The 21864-nt window shown below is 44.2% G+C and overlaps 1 protein-coding gene across 2 annotated transcripts in view; it reads left to right on the forward strand.

Annotated features, from left to right (window-relative positions):
* The first annotated feature begins 1703 nt into the window (after nt 1-1703).
* GRIN3A (glutamate ionotropic receptor NMDA type subunit 3A) overlaps nt 1704-21864 on the forward strand; it is a 96702-nt gene continuing 76541 nt past the window's right edge. For both annotated transcript variants that reach the window (XM_054032317.1, XM_054032318.1), the window contains exon 1: nt 1704-2704. In XM_054032317.1, coding sequence (XP_053888292.1) covers nt 1916-2704 — 789 coding nt within the window. In that variant the 5' untranslated portion in view covers nt 1704-1915. The remainder of the gene's footprint in view (nt 2705-21864) is intronic.

A 21864-nucleotide genomic window follows, 5' to 3' on the forward strand; every position in this document is an offset into this window, starting at 1 on the left:
AGTAAATGGAAATTATTTTTAAAAGTATAAGAATGGAGGAGAAAGAAGAAATGGAAGAGTAAATTAAGTGCATTTGTAGGAGTTAGATATAATACAACTAGGTGCTGGAACATTTCCTCCTTATATCTTTGCTAATGCAAGGCAGTCCTGACCTACAACACCCCCGCCCCCAATGCTGGGGTACTCTTACTACTTGCGAATTAATAAGTAAGAGCTCAAATGATGATGTGCAATTGTACATTGGGAATGGAGACAACCACACTCACTTACACACATCCCTCCTTACCCCCCCCCCATTTCTTTCTCTCTCTCCCTTTGAATTTTATTTTCTCTGTACAGAACAGTTTTCTTCTACAAGTAATTCTACCAAAGGGTGATGGCTTGGTGATCAATGTTTGCACGTCCCACATGTTGAAGACTTATTACATCTGAAGCAGTAGCTGAATGGAAACGACATCTAGAGCAATACTGGATTCCCAGAAGTGAGCGGTGCAGAGATGAGAAATCTGGTACGGGACAAATTCAGGGTCTAGTCCTCCTGCCCTTATCCTTACCCTCTGGGAACAATGCTATTGACTTTAGTAAGAAAATGCTGCAGATCCTACTGTTAGCCAATGATAAACGTTGGCATGTCATTCTTTCTGTCTGACAGCTAACTCATCTTGGAGAAGTTAGGAACAGTCTGAGAACGGAAGGGTCTGGAGCTCTATAGCTGCTAGTCACCGCTCAGAAACATTAGCTCTATAATTAGTCCATGGAACGATGATTGAGAAACTCACAACTAGCACCCAAAATACCAGGTGGCCTGAATGTATGAAATTGCTCTCATAAGCAACTGCAGAGGATGGCGTGGGCCAATCCTGGTGCTTGGGTAGACGCTTCCTCTGGGGACTGTTGTCAAGATCCATGCAGGGAGCTGCTGTGTGTGTCAATAAAGGCTGTAACAAGCAGGCACACCGGAGCCTAGGAGGGGGAAACCTGGCTGTCTACATGGCCAGATACAAAAGCGCCCATATTACAAAACGGGCGTGGGGCTAGAGCTGTTTAGATTGGAACTATAAATAGCCCTTGTCCGCAAATCGGACTCTTCACGCTTGTTTTGTGCCCCGTGTTCACTGATATAAGTACCCAGGGCGCTGGAGAGGAGCTGTTCACACGGGCTGTAGGCTCTGCCCGGGAGCGCTGGGGCACAGGGACTGCGGGCAGCAAGGGGAGCGCTCCGCATCGCAGCGCGGCAGGAGAGGACTTTCCCCGGCGCTGGGGCTGCCCGCTGGCTTTTGGAGAGAGCCTTTCGGTGGGAGTTTAGCGCAGCCAAGCGACGGACCGGAGCCATCCAGCAACTCGGCAACTTTGTCGCCTCGGAGCAAGCCCCCCAGCTCGGTTGGCCGGCGGGGGGAGGGACGAGAGAGAAGCGAGGAGAGAAGAGCTGGAGGAAGGGCTGAGGCTGGGCGCTTCCCCGAGCGGAGATGTGGGGCTGGGCTCCCTGGGGTGCCCCCCACTTGAGGGATCTGCTAGCCACTGCGGGGCGATGACCAGGGCGCCTGGCGGGGCTGCCTTCACTGCAGTGACTCTTTGCCGAGCGGACAGGGCTCTCCGGCCAGCCGCCTGCCCTAGAAGCCTCGGGGGGCGGGGGAGTGTTTTGGGGTGGGGGTAAGCGATCAATGCTGCTCCCCGACGCGCTGGGGAAGGAGGGTGCCCCTGGCTGCCACCCGCTGGGGCTAATGGCTGGCGCTGGAGCCCCAAGGCGCTTGGAGTGACTGGAGCTGGCCACCACTCCCATGGCTGGGAAGCTGCTCCAGGCTTTGGCGACTCGGCGGTGAGAGGCGCGCCAGGGATCGGAGGAGGAGGAGGCTGAGCTGGGAGGAGGAAGGGGGCCGGTCGCTTCTCCTGGCTCCCCGGCCGCTGGCTGTCAGTGATGTGGAGACTGGGTTTGTGGTGGCTCCTGAGCAGGGTCTGTCTGCTGCTGCTGCCGCCCTGCGCCCTGGTGCTAGCCCGGGTGCCCGGCTCCTCCTCCCACCCGCAGCCCTGCCAGATCCTCAAGCGGATCGGGCACACCGTGAGGATCGGGGCGGCTCACCTGCAGCCCTGGGCGGCTCCCTCCCGGACCAACCGCGGCTGGAGCTGGGGGGCGCGCCATGCCGCCCAGCTGGGAGGAGTGCCGGATCCCGCTCCCGGAGCGCAGGAGGATGGGAGACGCGGGAGCAAAGGGGCACAAAGTGCGCGCAAAGCGGCCCAAACTCCCAGGACTACCGGCTGGAAGGGCGCCGGGATTCAGAGGCAGTGGATCGGGACCAGCCTCGGGGACAGGGCGCAGCTGGGCCCCGGGAACCTGATTGGCAACGAGAGCGGAGAGCAGGAGCTGCGGCGGCTGCCGCCCAGGGACGCGCTGCTCTTGGGGGTGGAGAATCTCAACCGCGTGAGCGGGCTGCTGCCCTACAACCTGTCCCTGGAGGTGGTGATGGCCATCGAGGCCGGGCTGGGCGATCTACCGCTCTTGCCTTTCTCTTCCCCCAGCTCCTCCTGGAGCAGCGACCCGCTCTCCTTCCTGCAGAGCCTCTGCCACACCGTGGTGGTGCAGGGGGTCTCCGCCATCCTCGCCTTCCCGCAGAGCACAGGGGAGATGCTGGAGCTGGAATTCATCTCCTCGGCCCTGCGCATCCCGGTGATCAGCATCGTGCTCCGGGAGTTCCCGAGGGAGAGCCAGGTAAGGGGCGGTGTATGGGGGTAGGGCAAGGGGCAGTGAGGGGTGTTGTGAATCGAGCGGGGCTATAGGGCAGATCGCCCTGCCCCATACCAACTATAACTGTCTAACGCCTCCACTCCCCGGCGTGTCCCAAAGAGCCGCGGGGCCTGAGCGTGTCCCGGTGGGGAGGCGCCCCCCCCCCCCCCCCCCGGCGTGAGCTGGCGCAATGGCTCGTCAATTCAGCACCATGGACAACGACGCACCGAAAGCGATGGCTCAAGCTAGCGAGGGGGACGCGGGCCACTGCAACGTGCTCTATAAATACCCTAGTGCGGGTCAGACCATGTACAATAAGCGGCTCCAGGAAACAGGAGAGCTCGCTTTCTAAACTAACATCTCCCAGCAGTGGGCTCGTTTGAGGCGTAGCTTTTTTTGCCATGAAGGGACTATACAGAGTTGGCAATTTCAAAACATGCATCAGTAGTCACACACACACACACACACTCGCTCTCTGTAGGTGAAGCAGTAGCCACCCGATTAAGGTTGCCTAATATTTTTGTAGCACTCTAGACTTCCTTCAGGCAGGCGGGCAGAATGCTCTTTCTGTTCAATTTGTTCCTGAAGAACATTTCCTACTGTTCTGTTCCGTCACACACACAATAAAAGTTACCAATATAAAATATGCAGTAGAAGCCCTCAGATTTGTTAGGTATCTATCTCAGGCTGCCTGGCTTCGATATTTGGATTCCTAATGTATCTAGAGTGGGTGGGTAGCCATGAAATGTACTGACAAATGCAGAACACAAACACCCTAAAACACCTTATTTTCCATTTCAAGGCAGACCTTTGTGTTGTTGTTAGAGGCCCATTTAACAACCAAAGTGTAGGGAAGCAGACTAACTGAAAGGAAAGTGGACTGTGGTGCCCTTCAAGCGGATCTTATCCCATCAAGAGCCAATATAGGAGAGTAAAGGGTTAAAAAGTCAAATATATCAGAGTGAAAAGGGAGAAGCAACTCCAAAATTGAACTGGTTAATCACAAATATTGGCATTAGAATGATAAAGGTAGAGGCCATGTATAGTATGCCCACTCTGTGATGCCATGGAATTCACCCAACAAGAATTAGGCACCTCAGTGCTTTCAGAAATCTCATCATGTGCCTCTAGCTGCATATTTGAATGCCTAAATACCTTTTTAAAATCTGACCTTTTGTTAAATTCTACATTCCTGGAGCTAATATCACAACAACAGAACACGGTACCCTATTCGTTGCATCAAAATAAGTCATTTAGATTGAAAACTTAGAATTATCCCCCACCACATACAATGCTATATAGAGTAAAACATGCCATTCTTGTCCAGCTTTCTATTATCTATGCAATATCTAATGACTAATGTATACGGGCAATAAATCTAAACATAGTTATTACCAAGGAACACTGTTTACTTCATGAAGTTCTCCCTAAATAGTAATCATAATATTATCAGCAAAATGTAGCAATTTAAAGCTATCGTTGGGCAAAACAGATCAGGATTTCCTTCATTTTAATATCAATGCAAATCGCACTGAAGTTTTGACAGGCCATTAATTGGGAGGCAGAAGTTCTTGACCAAAGACACCAAGAATCTGAGTCTTGCTTAGCATTCTTCTATGCAATATTACATGGACTGTTTACATACACACACAAAATAGTTTACCTTCCAATCCCAAGATTTCTGATTGCCATTCACCAACTTTCCCAGGGAGATGACTCATAAGCATATGGTCGAAAATGAAATCACTCTGCAAAACTGAGTCAGTGGTATGGGGAGAGTATGGATATAGGCAGTGTTGTTGGAAGTATGTGTGAGGAGGTTGAGTATTTTTGTAGCCATCTTCTCTGAATTTTCATTCTGAAAAAGTTTGTTTTAAGGCTGAACTACAAATGAAGCATCAGCTGTTCAGTTTTACCGAGATTTATTATTAAAAAGAAACCTTACAAAACCATGCAATGCAGTAAAACAATAAACAGCTAAAGATCTTCACAGTGAGTTCAGTGTGGAGATGACACTCTCAGAGATGGGTATAGCAGGCAGGGACAAGGAGACGTTATGCCTTTCTGGTTATTCACAAATACCCTGGATCTGTGCTCCAGCAGGTTTCTCTAGTATTTGATATCAAGGCATGAGATATTTTGGGGCACCACTGGGCAGTGGAAACCAGCTGATTGTGGCTTTGGGGCATCAAAAAGGAAAATAAAAGATACATTTTTAAATTAAATGGTGAATCCTTGCTAAAATGGCAAATTTGGGCACACAGCAGATGGAATTTTGACATTTAATTTGCAGATCAATTGTAAAATCAAGCTTACTATTAGAAAAGGCTTTGTACTGTCAAAGGATACTGAGTGCCAAATGGCATGACCTTATTAGGTATGGGGCACCTCCAGAAGTGATATTGACCCACTAGTCCCAAGTAAGTCCGAGCACTTGTGTGTAGGCAGGCATTTTGGGAAGTGGGCACAGGGAGAAGGCAGTCTTCTGTCAAATATAATAATTAAGGAGATGTTTCCAAAACAGAAGTCATTTTTGGCAAAGTAGTAATGCCTCGTTACAATATTTGATAGTTTTAAAACTACATCATCATCCTAAATTTGTCTGAATCCAAATACTTAAGTTTATAAAGGATCTCTCAATACCATACAAAGCTTACACTATTTCATTTGCTTTAATGTTCATTTTCTCCCATCCCACACAGATTAGTATTAAAATGTTATGAAACATGCTTGCTGTAGACCATGAGAGAGATGAAGGAGCCTCTTTAAAGGGTGACTTTTGATTAACCTGCAGCTTCCCATGCAAAGGGGTGTTCAGTTGATTCTTGCTTTCTTCCAACTCCTGCTGAGTTATTCTGGTTCAGGAATACTTCCTACATGTACACTGTTAGGACTATGGGGCCTGATTCTCATTTAAGCTAAGGTCTCTTTAATCTTCCAGAGTAGTGGTGAAGGCCAAAGTAACCAAGAATTAGGCCCTGTCTGGACAGCAACCTGAGAATTTTTAATCCATCTGAATGCGAACTTTGAAGGCACAACAGGCCTTTTGGTCATACAAATGTTGTTTTGTATCTTTCCCGTGTTAGGTGGAAGCTTTTGGTTGTGCAATTGTCTACCATTAAAAGTAATAATATGTGTATTTGCTGTCCTGTGTTTACTGTTTCAGAACCAAAGCCTCCTCATAAGCTCAGGGTTAAATCCCTGTCACTTTCCTTCAACATTACGTACATGTTCCCCAGAAACAGTTTGATTCTTGTTTTTACAATGTGCACATTTTGCATAGGGATGTGTGCAGTACCAGCTGTAGGACTGGTAGAATTTCCACAGTCCACTGTATTTACAACTGCCATCCATCTGTTTATAACCTTTGAGTCCATAAAGGAAGGGACACCCAATGGAAAGGTGTCTTTGTTTGTATAGTGTTTTTTCAGTGGGTGATTGGACAGCCCTTGTTTAGAGACTGGGAAACCAATATTGGCATCAGTTTGGGAAGTAATATTTGTTCCTTCTATAGTTTTAGCTCTTTGGTTTCCTTGCTTAATGCATTGACTCCAAGTGTAATTTTATATATTACACACCTCATCTAACTGGAAATTCTCCTCCTCACAGTGTGACCTACAGATTAGCAGATTCAAGAGCCTATTTAAATAATTTATTTGGCATTGTTTGTGACATGGGGTGGTTTGACTCACCATATTCCCTGTGTCAATAGGTTTTGTACTAGTAGAAGAATTGGATGATGGATGGAAAATATTGCATTATTTCCTGTGTGGGGTCTATGACTTCAGTTCATCCAGACTGAAGAGAATCCTTTTTCAGAATCAACAAGCACTGTAGCTAAATTTCTAAATAAACACTTCAAAATGAAAAGTCAAAATGTTTCATTTCAAAAATGTCAAAACAAACTGACTTTTCTGAATTTTTTCCTCCCATATTTTATTTTGCTGAAATGATTCACTCAATTGGACCCAAATTCACATAGTTTAATTCAACCAAAAAACAATTCATTCTTTTGTCAAACTAGTCGCTGAAAAAAACATGCCCATCTCTAAGTGTAAGGGGCTTTTGTCATTGAATATATACAGATTAGTTGTTCAAAAGGGCCAATTCATGCTCATGTCTGCCTCTCTCTGTAGGTATATGTGGAGAGCATATTGCTAATTGTTGAATGGAAAAGATAGAATTATCAATAATAATGCAGAAAAGGCAGACATTCCGTAAATATTTCTGTTTTGAATTTGGGAAATAAAAACAGATAATGTAGTCATATCATACGATGATGGGAATTTGCTTTCCATTCCACTAGTATCATAGAACAATGTTAAATGGCAGCTACTAAAGTCAGACATGTTAAACCAACCGGTCCAGATAATTTGCATCCAAGACTTTTAAAAGAGCTGGCGGATGAGCTCACTGGACTGTTAATTTTGATTTTCAATAAGTCTTGGAACATTGGGGAAGTTCCAGAAAACCTGAAGAAAGTTAATGTTGTACCAATATTTTAAAAGGGTAAACAGGATGACTCAGGTAATTATAGGCCTGTCAATCTGACATCAATCCTGGGCAAAATAATGGGGGGGTGTCACCAGGGGACTGCCACTGCACCCCACCTCCAAGCATGCACTGCTATGCCCAGTCCCAGTCAAGGTGGTTTATTCGTTTATAGCAAAGTTTAACAAGCAAACAAAATGCAGCCTTAAGTCAATACCTGACCCCCAGGCTTCAGGGCCACCGCTCCTGGGGATCTCTGGCTTTCCAGCTCCAGGCAGCTTCCTTGCCTCCCCCAGCTCTGCTCCCCTCTTGGAGTTGCAGCACTTGGTCCAGGGACCCACCACAGTAGTTAGCCCTACTCCAGTTGCTGACCAGGGCTAAGCCGGTCTCAGTCCTTCCTCCCAAGGCTCCACTTGCCTCAGTCCTCTCCTCCCAGTTGCCTACGAGCAGCCCTTTATAGGGCCAGGTGTATCTGTGCCCTCTTTAATTGGCTGGATTGGGCTCACCTGCTCCAGGCCAGGGGAGCTGGGCTCAGCCCATCCACAGAGACCAGCTCCCCTGTGACAGGTGGATATGGGCCTTGATTAATAAAGAATTAAAGGAGGATGATATAATTAATGTTCAACATGGGTTTATGGAAAATAGAGCCTGTACCTAACTTGATATCCATTTTTTTATGAGACTACAAGGTTGATTGACAAAGATAATAGTATTGATGTAATACAGGTAGATTTCTGTAAGGCATTTGACTTTACGCTCAGCATCGTGATTCAAAAACTAGAATGATATAAAATTAACATGTTTTCTTGGACTAACTTTTGTTGGTGAGAGAGACAAGCGTTCAAGTTTACACAGAGCTTTTTGTGTAACCTCAAAAGTTTGTCTCTCACACCAATAGAAGTTGGTCCAATAAAAGATATTACCTCATCCACCTTGTCTCTCTAATATTCTGGGACCAACATGGCCACAAAAACACTGCATACATAAAATTAACATGGCACATATTAAGTGGATAAAAAGCAATTTAGCAAGGTCATGGTGGATTCTCCAGCACTGACCATTTTTAAATCAAGATTGGATGTTTTTCTAAAAGATCTGCTCTAGAATTATTTTGGGGAATTTCTATGGCCTGTATCATACAGGAGATCAGACTAAATGATCACATTGGCCTTGGATTCTATTCATCTAATTATATATGTGCACAGTATATTGGTAAATACACGCCTGTGCAAAATGTGAAAGTGCATGTTCCAACAGGTTGAAAGATGATGCTGAACTTTTTGATTTCTTCCCCTGTATTTGCTTCATTGACTCTCCCTTGAAATGAATTACCAGCTTTGAAACGTTGAGGGGGATGGTAAGTGAAGAACACTTCCAGCAGCCACCTGGAAAGGTTTCCATTTGGCATTGCGCTGGAAAGACTTGATCTGCAGCGTGCTGGCTAATTAACTTTTATCTAAAAGGTTTCAGTCACCTGAATCTGAATGGCTGCAGTCAGCAGATGGGGAAATGGGGGGGGGGGGAATGCACAGGTGCACCATCAGCCACTGCTAGCGAGTAGTAAACAGGGAAATTACTATGAGCGTCTGATCATTATGATGTGGGATCAATCAAATGTCAGGACATTCAGAAGTGGGCCTTACTTCCCTTTTCTCACCCATGTATTTTTATTGCTGTTTCTTACCAGTTTTCATCTGTGATGATAGTTTCCGAAGCTGCTTGTACAACTTGAAAAATATTTAGGATGCATTATACAGGGTATGAATCTGCTGCACAAGCACATTTCCCTAAAGGCCAGCTCTTGACTCATTTCAGGAAGAGAGAGACACCATTGCCCCTGGCTTTGTGTCTTAATACGGACTCAAAAACAAGATAGATTTTCAAGAGTAAACAAGTGTTTTTATTTAAAAGTGGAATCTCACTTATAAGAAGAAGATAATGCTATAGGATGCAGCAACTAATAGCCAGAGGGAGCAGCTATCTTTTGCATGCAGACTCTTTCAGTCATGCTGTTTAAAACAGTTGCATCCCCTCATTTTAACGGCCTATTTACTCAAACAGATTTTTCATCTGATTTGCAAAAATCAGTATTATTTTGGCTCAGTTCAAAGTTTGCTGATTTTCCAGTGGGGATTTTACATGAAAGCATAAACTATTTATCATTTCTTCTGAGCTTGCGAACTTTACTAATATTTATGAGTTGAAAAGCTCACCCTAGGAAACCATATGCTAATCAGGCTCTTTACTGTATTGAGTACATAAGCTTAGTTGCATAGGAAAGATAAATATAAACCTTGACGTGTTGCTGTCAACTAAGTGTCACCCTCTTTAGAAATTATATTGCCGTTATCTTAGGTATAATTTATCTTTTCTTTTCCATTAATACTGGGAAGTTAATTTTTACTACAATATTGGAAGGGAAATAAAGTGAAACAAACCTTTTTGTTTCGATGTCCTCATTTTAAATGGCTTACAATGATGAGGATGACATTAAAACGAACATCTTACAAGTGAACTAATAGACACCATTAACTGTCTTAAGGGCAGTAGAAATAATTAATTAATATTAGACAAATCCACATGTATTTTTAATGCCGGAATCTTAAAACTGAGAATGACATCGCACAATGGTAGCAAGTATACCCAGCAATTTATTGTTATTTCCTGGAGTTTGTGGGGGGGTCGAGGGGGGAGAATTTGCTTTGCTCGGGGAAAATTTTTAACCTACGCTCTATTTTCCCAGCCATTTGACAGCTCACACATGAAATGCATCATCCATCAGTGATGATTAAGGATGTTATCTTGCCCTCAGCCCACGTGTGGAATTCCCGCTAATGTCAGTGGGACTCTGGTGCCATAAATGATGGTGAGACTATGGTCCCAAGATTTGTTTCTCTCTATTTTGTGAAACTAATTATGCAGTCTTCTGTGCAGATAAATGATCTGTTGCGGTTCTGGGTTATTTTCCAACCATATGGAGGAACAGATCATACAGTCCTTGCTCATGCAAAACTCCCACTGATATAATGAAATTGCCTACTGCAGCTTTCTAGCACTTTCTTGCTTTAAAGATTCTAGTGCTAGTCGTCCTTGAGGGACACAGGATACTGAGCTAGCCAGGCCCATGGTCTGGTACGGTATGTCAGTTCACATGTTTTATCTGAATAACGGATGCAAGGCCAAAATTGGCTGAGTAATACATGCCACATAGCCACAGTTAGTTTTCAAATCTACTAGCAGAGAAAAGGTCAGTAGTTAAATAAGATAATTTCAGCAGTCTCCTTAGTTCTTGAAACTTAAGCCATTTACATTTTTTCAAAGTGAAACAAAAATCAAAATGCAGTATCAGAGATTTACGGGAGAAAAAACTCCTTTTAAATAATCAGTTCATTAAGTGCTCTGATATGAAATGTAGCTATACATTAGTCCCACAAATAGCCTGTCACACTTTACAATGCTCTCTGGCATCCTCTGATTAAAGACCTTGCAGTGGCAGCAACCACAGAGAAGCCAAAACTGTCATTTATTCAATCATCTCTGGGACTACTTTTATCAGTATCAATTATTTGCTTGGTATTGGGTACTTACATGCCTACTAAAGTAATTAGTGTTGTGCTTTCATCCAATTATACCCACAAGATCTCTTTAGTGAATGTAATCCTTCACACAATATTTATTACATTCTCGCTATGCTGCTTTTTACTCCGTGTTATCTTTCATCGTGCAAATATTAAATCGTTCAGTTATGAACTGCTAATGGGAAAGGATTCACTCCCTAAATACATATTTATATGGCATTAAAAAATAAGCTTGGGGAACATCAGGAGCCAAGAAGTTGTACCATCATGACCCTTTGTATCCATGTGATTTTATTTTGTTATTCTTCTCTTCCCTTCTTTTGTTTGTTACACTCACTCATTCCATCTTGTCACAGTTGAGACTGTAAAGTCTCCAAGGTAGGGATGGTCTTTATCTTTGTGTTTATACAGTGTCTGGTACAATGGATCACAGTCCTCATAAACGCCTCTAGGAACTACTGTAATATTTATATAATAATAATTAACAAGATCTGATTTGCAAAGTCCTCAGCACCCACAATTGAGGTCAGATTTTCAAAAAAGCACTTAGGCACTAAAATAAGCCAACTTTTAGTACCAATGAGACAGAATGTCATGTCTTCCTCTAACGTATCAACAATGCATATATAACGGATGTGTAGTTATTTGCAAGTGAGGTGTCATCTTTGGGTATTTAGAACTTGTGCAATATTTCTTACCACAAGCTCAAACTGCAAATTGATATCCATGGTGCAACTAATGCAAAGTGGGTGCTTATCATGAAATAGATATGTGGATTGTTCAAAAATTGGACAGAGTTGCCCAAGTTATATTACTCTTGTGATCATTTCCAGAAGCACATGTGAAAAGAAGAGTAAGCAAAGAATTCACAATGAATAATTTACCTAGTAATTGTAGCCATTTTTTCTGCTTGCAAAATATCTGAACTATTTAACTTTATGGAATGATCACAAACAGTTCTCTGCAAGAATAGACAACAGCCCTAATCCATAGCCCATTGAAGAAAACAGGAGTCTTTCCATTTACTTCCCTGCGTTTTAGAGTGGGCCCTATTTAAGATGTGTGGGTTATTTGATTGGTCAGATAAGTCACTTGATATAGTTTCTGTTCTCTGATTGGATGAGTTGCAAGGACTTTGGGAATACAGGCATCTAAAATGTGGTTTTGTGAATACATGCACACTCTACTTTGAAGTTCACTTTCTGTGAACATTTATCCTTGTAAAACTTGATTGCCCAAATGTTTATGGAAAGCAAACAATCGGGTACAAGCACGGCTGAAGTGAATTCATTTAAACATTGAAATGAATATTTGCTGTTTGATTTTTGATGTATTTACCAGAATAAATGAATATATGCTGAAACTGTAAATCCTTCTGGGCACAGACCCTCTTTTCATGTGCTTACAGTTGTTAGCACAGTGTCATCTGGAGGTATTACTTCAATACAAATAAATAATAATAGTAATGGTTTAATATATTATTCAACCTTAGGTTTGAATTTTGTCATCTACCATTTTCTCTACTTTAAAGCTACAAGAATTTTAATACAATTACTCTTTAAACAAAATAAACACTAACCCTTTGCCCATCCCATACGTCTTGAGTCTAATCCTTGTATTCACGTAATTAAATCCAGGGTAATTGTAATTGTAATAAATATCTTTTTGCAGATTGCACCAATATCATTTATAATCCCAGATTATATATTTAATGACTATTTAGATAACTGGGAACTTGATAAAGGATGCTAGGGGGAGTAGAAATGAAAATGCAAGGTGGTAATGGATACTTCTGAGGACTTGAAGCAGAAACTTTGTACAAACAAATACTATAGATCTAAAAGAATTGAGAAATGAGTGAGCCAACAATGGAAACAAAGGGTAGTCCAGCGATTAGTGTGCCAGCCTCGGTGTTGGCACACCTGCAGGCAACTCCTTGCTCTGCCACAGACTTCCTCTATGACCTTGGTCAAGGATCTTAATCTCTCTGTGCCTCAGTTCCTCGGGTGTAAAATGCAGATAATGCTGCCCTACTTCCCAGGGGGTGCCAAGAGGAAAAAATACATTGCTATGAGGTGCTTAGAGGCTATGGTACTGGGACCATATAAGTACAGAAGACAGGAAGATCATCAGTTTAAAGGCAGCCATTTCATTTTTGAAAATCTGCTGCAGAAACAGAAGATTAATCTGTGAGGCAGGGATCATTGCCTAAATTTGCATAAGTGACTAGGAGTTTGGGGTGCTTCATTTTGGGGGGCCCAACTTGAGACTCCTGAAAAGCCCTGATTTTCAGAGAGCAGATGCTCAGCAGTTTCTGAAAATCAGGCCCTTTTAGGGCGTCTCAAGTTGAGCTCCCAGTAACCACAGACCTAAATTCACTCATCATGTTTGAAAATGTACGCCCATGTCTTTGTATCTGTGTGTCCACCACCTAGCACAACGTTGCCCTGATCCTGACTGGGTCCTTTGCATACTACCCCAATAATAATTTGCATTATTTATTACTACTGCTACTACCTATTTCTTATCTAGTGCTTTTCCTCAGAAGATCTCAAAGAGCTTCACAATTTGTAATGTATTTATCCTTACAAAACCACTGCAAGGAAGGGAGTTATTACTAAATATTTTATCTGGCGGAAGAAGCAGCAGAGAGAAAAAATCCTTCCTGCAGCTATAATTCTACCTTTGTTCTCCAGGCAGGACCCTAATTAATGTAAACAGGGATTCTGTTCATACTGGGTGGAATATGAATGTGCTTCCAAGGGAGACTGTGGAATCCACATCATTGGAGGTTCTTAAGAACAGGTTGGACAAACACCTGTCAGGGGTGATCTAGGTTTAGTTGATTCTGCCTCAGTGAGGGGGCTGGGACAGATGACTTCTTGAGGTCCCTTCTAGCCCGTATATTTCTATGATTCCCTGGCGCTTGGTCCAACTCCCTGTCTTCTCTTCAGCTCTACCAGCACCCATCCAGCTCTGCTGCCTAGGGTGGCAGGAAAGAATGCTGAAAGCCTACAGGCAGGTCCTGTTACAATACCTAGTTCTGTGGGAGAACTTTTTGTGCTGCTATTGAGTGGAGAATGAGAGGTAGGGCTGGGGTTGCAGATCCCTGACTATACCAGCTATTCTCTCATAATGGAAATAGGTGTGGGCACAGTCAACACTGTGCACCCTGTGGCTGCAATAGCAGCTAGAGCACGGACCGGAGTCTTGTCTCCACACGTTTTTGCATTGGCTTAACCCAAGGGTGCATTTATAATTGATTTCCTTCAACCAAAGCAAACCATTGTGGGGTCAGCACTCTCCCACTGATTTACACCTGGTTTATATCAAGTTCGTTTAAGCTAAAGTCCTCTCCGCACCAGGGGCAACCCTGGCATGAGTTTGTACCACTGCCTTCTCTAGCTGGTGACTAAATGCCCCAGTTTTGCCCACAGTTGGTGGCAGTAGATCAAACCATTCTGTTTATTAGTAGTAATGGTTTTAAGTGCTTTAAGCAGAGCATTTTATACAATACTTAAATTCTCCCACCAAGCCAGCTGGTAAAATGCTATCTAGAATTGGTTGCTGCAAGCCAGTGCTACAGACTCATTCTTTTTTCAACATGCAGGATGAGGTGAGGGGTTGGGGACGCTGCCAGATCTAACTTCCTTTCCTGGAAGACTGATGTAGAATGTCTTATTCAGCGGACGGAGGCATGAGTAGGTGGAGAATCCAAAGTGAAATTGGGAAAATGCCCCTGGGAAATATATTTTTGTTTGTCTTCTGTATTGCAGTTTCTCCAACTCCTGAAGCAGTAATTTATCCAATAGAGGCGAACGGTAGCTTGGCTCATAGGTTCCTGTCAAATTCATGGATATTGTCGCTCTGTCGTCCCTTTCTTTCAGGTTGTCAGGGAGCAGAAGGTGCTTCTACACTCCACTTACAGCCAGCCAAAGAGTTAAAAAACTGCAGGATATTTTTGCGTAGACAGGTTTCAGAGTAGCAGCCGTGTTCGTCTGTATCCACAAAAAGAACATGAGTCCTTGTGGCACCTTAGGCCTGGTCCACACTAACCCCCCACTTCGAACTAAGGTACGTTATTAACGTAGCTGAATTCGAAGTACCTTAGTTCGAACTTACCGCGGGTCCAGACGCGGCAGGAAGGCTCCCCCGTCGATGCCGCGTACTCCTCTCGGCGAGCTGGAGTACCGGCGTCGACGGCGAGCACTTCCGGGATCAATTTGGGATCGATTTATCACGTCTAGACAAGACGCGATAAATCGATCCCAGAAGATCGATTGCCTGCCGCCGGACCGGGAGGTAAGTGTAGACCTACCCTTAGAGACTAACGCATTTATTTGATCATAAGCTTTCATGGGCTATAGCCCACTTCTTCGGATGCATAGAATGGAACCTATAGTGAGGAGATATATATACACACACATACAGAGAGCAGGAACAGGTGGGAGTTGTCTTACCAACTCTAAGAGGCCAATTAAGTAAAGAGAAAAAACTTGTGAAGTGTATATAGGTTCCTAAGCTGGGTTCCCCATGATCCTCAGAATCATTGTGATTATCCATCATTCGTGAAAACTTAAGCAGCCATGATTCGTATGAAAATGTTTGTGGGGCCTGATGTTTTCACAGATTTTGTTACAGACCCATTAAAAAAATGCATCCCAGAATTTGTTTTCATTATTTGTTATTCTCACACACACACAAAAGTCATGCAGTCAAGGAGAAAAAAAACCCCGATAGCACGTGACTTACATGACCAGTCACACAAAACACAGAGAACAATAAATACTGAGCAGGTAATAAAACCTGTTTGTAAACAATCCAGCAGCTGGCAATGATGGGTCAGAAGTGCTCAGTGAATATTTATCAACAATGAATATATTTGCATAAATCAGGAGAGTGTAAATCAGCGGGTGAAAATTAGCACTGCTCCACTGTCCTCAAGAGTTGGGGCCCAGATTCCACCTTGCCGCGCATCTCATGTGGTCATTTCAACTGGTCCAAAGAGATTCTAACTATATTAATGAGCATGATGTAAGTACCTATCTGTACTGGACTGAAATAGACTAGGTTAGATTGAAGGAAGGAAGGAAGTCAGTGGCCAAACTCATCCCTGGTGTACCTTCATTGATTCATTTGGCCCAGTGGTTTGAAAGTATTTTAATTCATTGTAGCCAGAGTTTAGCTGAATCAGACTTTGAAGCACCAATCTCTGAAAGGTTTTATAACTAGACCAAATATCTCATACAGCTTTCTTAACACAGCATAAATAGTAATGCAATGACATGTATTGCTGGCATAATAATTTTTAGCATTTATGTATGTACAAAGAGCTTTGCAATCATTAACTAATTATTATAGCATCCCTGTGAAGCAGGTACATATTATTGTTATACATATAGGTAAACTGAGGCACTGAGCCATTAAGGGACTTACTGAAGGTCACACAGTGAGTCAGGGTCAATAGTGGAACTAGAACTGAAGAGTCTCTACCACTCATTCCCACGCTCACTTCATGAAAGCATGCCACCTATCTGCAACATCATACCCACAAAATTAAGATTCAATCTTTAAAGGCATTAACTACTGGCAAATAAAGACTCTCTCTTTTCACCTGGCAGAGTAGTTCCTTTCCAGAGCGCCCTAATGCAGTAGTAAAGGCCGATTTTTGCGTGGAAGACACGCAGCGCAAAGGCCCGTATTTCCAGATCAACTCGATTTTTCATCTTGAAGCCACCATTTACATGGTTACTGCTCTTTGCTGGCTCAGCGGGCGATAGCCGTAAAATACTGTGCACGGGCAAAAATGGTTAATGAGATTTTTATATAGTGCCCAACACCAAAGGTTTTTGCCAACATGCACAACAGACAGAACTACTTTTACCCACAGGCAATTTTGTTTACCGCTATTGGCCTCTGAGACAGCAATATATTTGTTTGACTAAATATGAATGAGTCTCCTGCACTTTGTCCCTCTTCCCTCCCCTCACTTTACCTGGGAAGGGAAAGCTAAAAGACTCTTTAATCTGAGCAGGAGTTTATTTTTGAGGAGGAAAAGCTTCACCTGGGAGTCCTCCCTTCCCACCTGCGGGAACGGCATTAAGGGGGTGAATTTGAGGAGGGAGTAGGCCGCAGCCATGCCACAAAGCAGTCTTTGTGGGGAAGCTCCCCTGGCCACCACTGGCAATTTTTCACTATAGAAATTTCAGCCTGGTTCTGTCTTGGTGGGGAGACAGGTCCTGGTAGGAAAAAGTCTGAGGCCATTTCCACTTCCTCCAGGGGCAGCTGCAGGAATAGAGCGCTAGCGTCTTGGGCCAGCACCAGTATCCTCCTGCTGCTAGCACAAGCATCCTGCAAGTGGTCGTGTCAGACATCATCACCGATGTCAGAGGGGAGGATACATGGCCCTATCCGTGTGGGCTATTGCCTTCCCGGAGTGCATGATGCTGTGTTTACCTTTGGTCAAAAACAGGTGTCATGTAAAACATACCCAGGGCTAGATCCTCAGCAGGTGTCAATCAGCACTACTGCATTGACTTCAAGGCTTGGGGCCCAGATTCTACATGGCTGGGCACCTCATGTGGTCATTTATACCAGTGCAAAGTGGGAATAAAATCATTGCCATTCGTCCTGGGTCGTGTTTCACACCCCACTTGCACTCACTTTGCTTGATGTTAATGACTACACATGGTGCATGCGTGGCCCTCAAAGGAAGTAGAGATACCCATTTACACCAGCTAGGACTTTTTGTAGTGTGGATTGTTTGTCCTATAGCTTTTCTTTTTAAAGCATCTTTTAAGGCGGGGACAGAAATGTTCTGATCCTAGCCCCAACAAAAGTTTTAAAAAGTCACATTTTCCTCTTGCGTATTATAAACAGCATTAGAAGTAGCCTTTTAGTTGTGTATACCACAAGCCTTGGGCTAAACTTTGATTTATACCCCCACACAATCCTGTTTAATCTCATTGCTGAATATTTTACAGTCAGGAAGACTGCATTCAAATGACTGAAAACGCTAGCGTCTGCTGAAACAAATGTCAGTTGAAAGACTATTGCTGCTACGCTTTCCTATACAAATGGTTCCTTTACATTAGTCTGAAAATAATCCATAAAATACTCACTGCTTATTTCAGGCAATATTTTATGCAATGAGCCAGTGTGTCTAGTGGTTTGAACAGGAAACTGGGAATTAAGAGAGCTGGGTTTGGTTTCTCATTCTGCCAGAGACTTGTTGTGTGATCCAGGACGCCACTTGACCTTGCTTTGCCTCTGATTCTCCCAACTGCAAAATGAAGATAATATTCACCCCACTTTGTTAACTAAGGGTTGTGCATTCTTAGACTGAAAGGCATTATCTGAGGTGCTTATGTAGCACCTCACACTCTGTAACGTGTTTATCCTGGGAGGTTTTAGTGCTATTATCCCTATTTTACAGATGGAGAACTGAGGCACAGAGAGGCTAAGTGACCTACTTCCACAGGAAGCCTGTGGCAGAGCAGGGATTCGAATCTAACATCCAAGTGTTAGGTTAATCCCTAAGCACTGGGCCATCCTTCCTCTCTCCTCTATATGTGTACAGTCCTAGCACATCATCATTACAACGCTGCTGATCACAGCCTCTCGGGTTTTGATATGTACGTATTGGAAACTCTGCTCTTGTAACATGCTCAGGGCTCCAATCATCTTGTCTTGACAGAGGCAAATCTCCCTTTGACTACAGGGTCATGCCCTGATTGTGTGTCTGACATTCCAGAATCCCAAAGCAAGTTCCAAACATTACTAAAAATTAGCTAACTTACAAACATTCAAATGTGCTGATATTGTGTTCCCTCATGTTTCTGTTATAGTGAATTAATTTGGGCCTACGTAAGAAAAACTTGTGAATGGTGATTAAAAATTAAAAGTGAATACAGTAACTCCTCACTTTGTCGTTCTGTTCCTGAAAAATGTGACTTTAAGCAAAACGATGTTAAGCGAATCCAATTTCCCCATAAGATTTAATGTAAATGAGGGGGTTAGGTTCCAGGGAAAAAATGTTCACCAGACAAATACACACACACACACACACACACACACACAGTATATGTTTTAAACAAACAATTTAATACTGGTACACGGTGATGATGATTGTGAAGCTTGGTTGAGGTGGAGGAGTCAGAGGATGGGATATTTCCCAGGGAATGCCTTACTGCTAAATGATGAACTAGCAATTGGCCGAGCCCTCAAGGGTTAACTCTCTCATTCTACAAGGCAGCACGAACAGGAGGGAGGGGAGACAGCATCGCAAACAAAGACAGAGACACACACTGTGTGGGAGAGAGGGAGAGATGTGCATTTCCCCTTTAAATACACTGACCCTACTCTTAAGTACACTGCCTTGTTAATTAGATCAGCTTGCTGAGACTGCAGCTGCTGCCAGCAAGCTCCCTCCATCCTGAGCCCTGTCGTGTGTCCCTTCTGCTCTATGGAAGATGGGGTAAGCGGGGTGCAGGAGCAGGGGGGAGGGGGACACCCTGACATTAGCCCCCTGCTTCTTCCCTTCCCTTCCACACAGCAAACAGGTGTGTCAGGGAGCAGCTCCAAGGCAGAGGGCAGGAGCAGCACATGGCAGGGGGAGGGACAACTGAACTGCAGGCAATTGATAGCCTGCTGGGCAGCCGCTGCACAGGGAACTTAGGGGAGTGGGGAGCTGATAAGGGAAGCTGATAGGGGGCTGCAGGTCCACCCTGGTTCCAAGCCCCCACCAGCTAGCTGCAATGGGCTGTTCTTCCTGCAAGCAGTGGACAAAGCAGGCAGCTGCCAAACAATGTTAGAAGGGAGCATTACACAACTTTAAACGAGCATGTTCCCTAATTGATCAGCAACGTAACAACGAAACAACATTAACCGAGACGACTTTAAGTAAGGAGTTACTGTATAAATTACCAGCCTGCACTGAAACATTTAAAGGCTTGATGATCTCATTTATAGGTTATAAGTCCTAGGCCACGTAGCTGATGAATACAACATATAGAACAAGGAGCAATGGTCTCAAGTTGCAGTGGAGGAGGTCTAGGTTGGATATTAGGAAACACTATTTCACAAGGAGGGTGGTGAAGCACTGGAATGGGTTATCTAGGGAGGTGGTGGAATCTCCTTCCTTAGAGGTTTTTAAGGCCCGGCTTGACAAAGCCCTGGCTGGGATGATTTAGTTGGGGTTGGTCCAGCTTTGAGCAGGGGGTTGGACTAGATGACCTCCTGAGGTCTCTTCCAACTCTAATCTTCTGTGTTTCTATGATCCATATAGCCAGATCAAGCTCTTTGAGGAATAAGGTGAGAGACGGAAGGGAATTATTTTCTATCCCAAAGTAATTAATTGTGTTCAGAGGAACAGATCCTGCAACCTTTCCTCATACGAGCAATCTCACCCTCAAAAAAGAAGCCTGGTTGAAGCCGATGCGATTATTTATATCAACAACAAATGCTCAGCTGAGTAAAAGCTGTAGGAGTGGGACTCTGAAGATGGAGTAAGAAATAGGATTCGGTTTTAATAAATCCCGTTGCCAAAATAAGTTTGGGGTTAGCTGAAATGGAAGAATTTGAACACTGTAAAATAGAACATTAAAGAGACATGAAGGAATAGCGCATACGAGCCTGGCAAGCTGTGCACTGGGAATTAGAAACGAAGAGAGGCTGAACAGTTGATGTCGTTCTAGTGTCTCTTTGAAGCAGGCACAGAGTGCCATCTAATGGCCCGTCAGAACGAAATGTCAGGGCTAGAGTCCGTGCACGTAGCTCAGTGTATGAATTGTTTGACTTTATTTAGTCATGTTCGAGTCCCAGCACTGCTCAATATTGTTGTGGGGGTCGCAGCACATGTATTTGTGAAAGAAAAAGGAAGGTTCATATTTGTCACGTCATTTCTGCCAAGATCCGTGTTGCTCTGGTTTTAAGGATGGAAGCTAACAATGTTCTAGTTCTTCGCTGAACGTCACAACAGTCCCTGAGGGTAACAGGCAAAGAAGGGGTAAAATTCTGCCCTTGTAAGTGGGTGGCAGGGGCAGCCCTGGATCAGGTCTATAGTCACTCTGTTCCCGTGGGCAGATAATTCCTTTTTCCTCATTGCACAGCCCAGTTACTCAGCCAGGGCACACGCGATGCCCCTGAGTTTTCCAGCATGGTGCTTATTTTGCCCTTGTGAAAGACTCAAAATGGGACACCCACTTTTTAGCTATAAATAATGCAAAAGCAGTTAATGAAGGCGATGAGGCTGGATTAACTTCTGGGGTTTTCCTAGGGACAGTCCTTGAGCCATTCACTTTTAAAAACCATGTCACTTGACTTTTAAAGATGATGTTTCAAGCATTTGGACTTTCCTCCCCCAGCCAACTGTAACTCTTGTTTCTAATTTCCCAATCGTCTAATTAAATCCTTAGTGTCTTAAATAAAAACTTCTAGCTGGGATTTTAATGGTTGTTCCTGATTTTATGCCAACTATACAAACATAGTGTTAACCTTTGTGGCAAACGGCTGATGCTACTGTGGTGGGTCCCGCGCTTTTTCTGAGTGTGGTGGGTTGGGGCGCCACCCCGTGTCCCTGTTCTTGGGTGCTGCGGGCTCCACTAGTGTTCCGGGAAGGTGGGAGAGGAAGAAAGCCGGGAAGGTGTCAGGGTCCCAGCCTCCTCAGCTCCCCGGGCTTCTTACCCTCTTCTCTCTTGGGTAGGGTTACCCTCGGTCCTTGATGCTAGGGGGAGTTCACAGCAATACGCCTCCAAACTCTAGTCATCTCTCCTTCTCCCCCTCTCTGACTGAAGCAGGGGTTTTTATTAGGTCTCTGACAGGGCCTTAATTGGCTGCAGGTGCTCCAATTGACCTGTAGTAACCTTTCCCTAGCCTACAGGGAACCAGGCCTTGATCAACCCAGGGCTTATATACCTCCTCTCGCCCACTTTTCGTGGAGCAGTGGGTGCTGTCCGGGGTTCTCTGCTCGGTGTCCCCTTCCGGATCCCTAGTTTGGGCCCTTTGACCCCCACATCTGTTCCCGTTTTTGCATTTGTTGCCCCCTGAATTCGGTTGGGTTCTGGGTTTAGTAGCCCC

The sequence above is a fragment of the Malaclemys terrapin genome, chromosome 6 (genome assembly GCF_027887155.1).
Source record: "Malaclemys terrapin pileata isolate rMalTer1 chromosome 6, rMalTer1.hap1, whole genome shotgun sequence".
NCBI lineage: Eukaryota > Metazoa > Chordata > Testudines > Emydidae > Malaclemys > Malaclemys terrapin.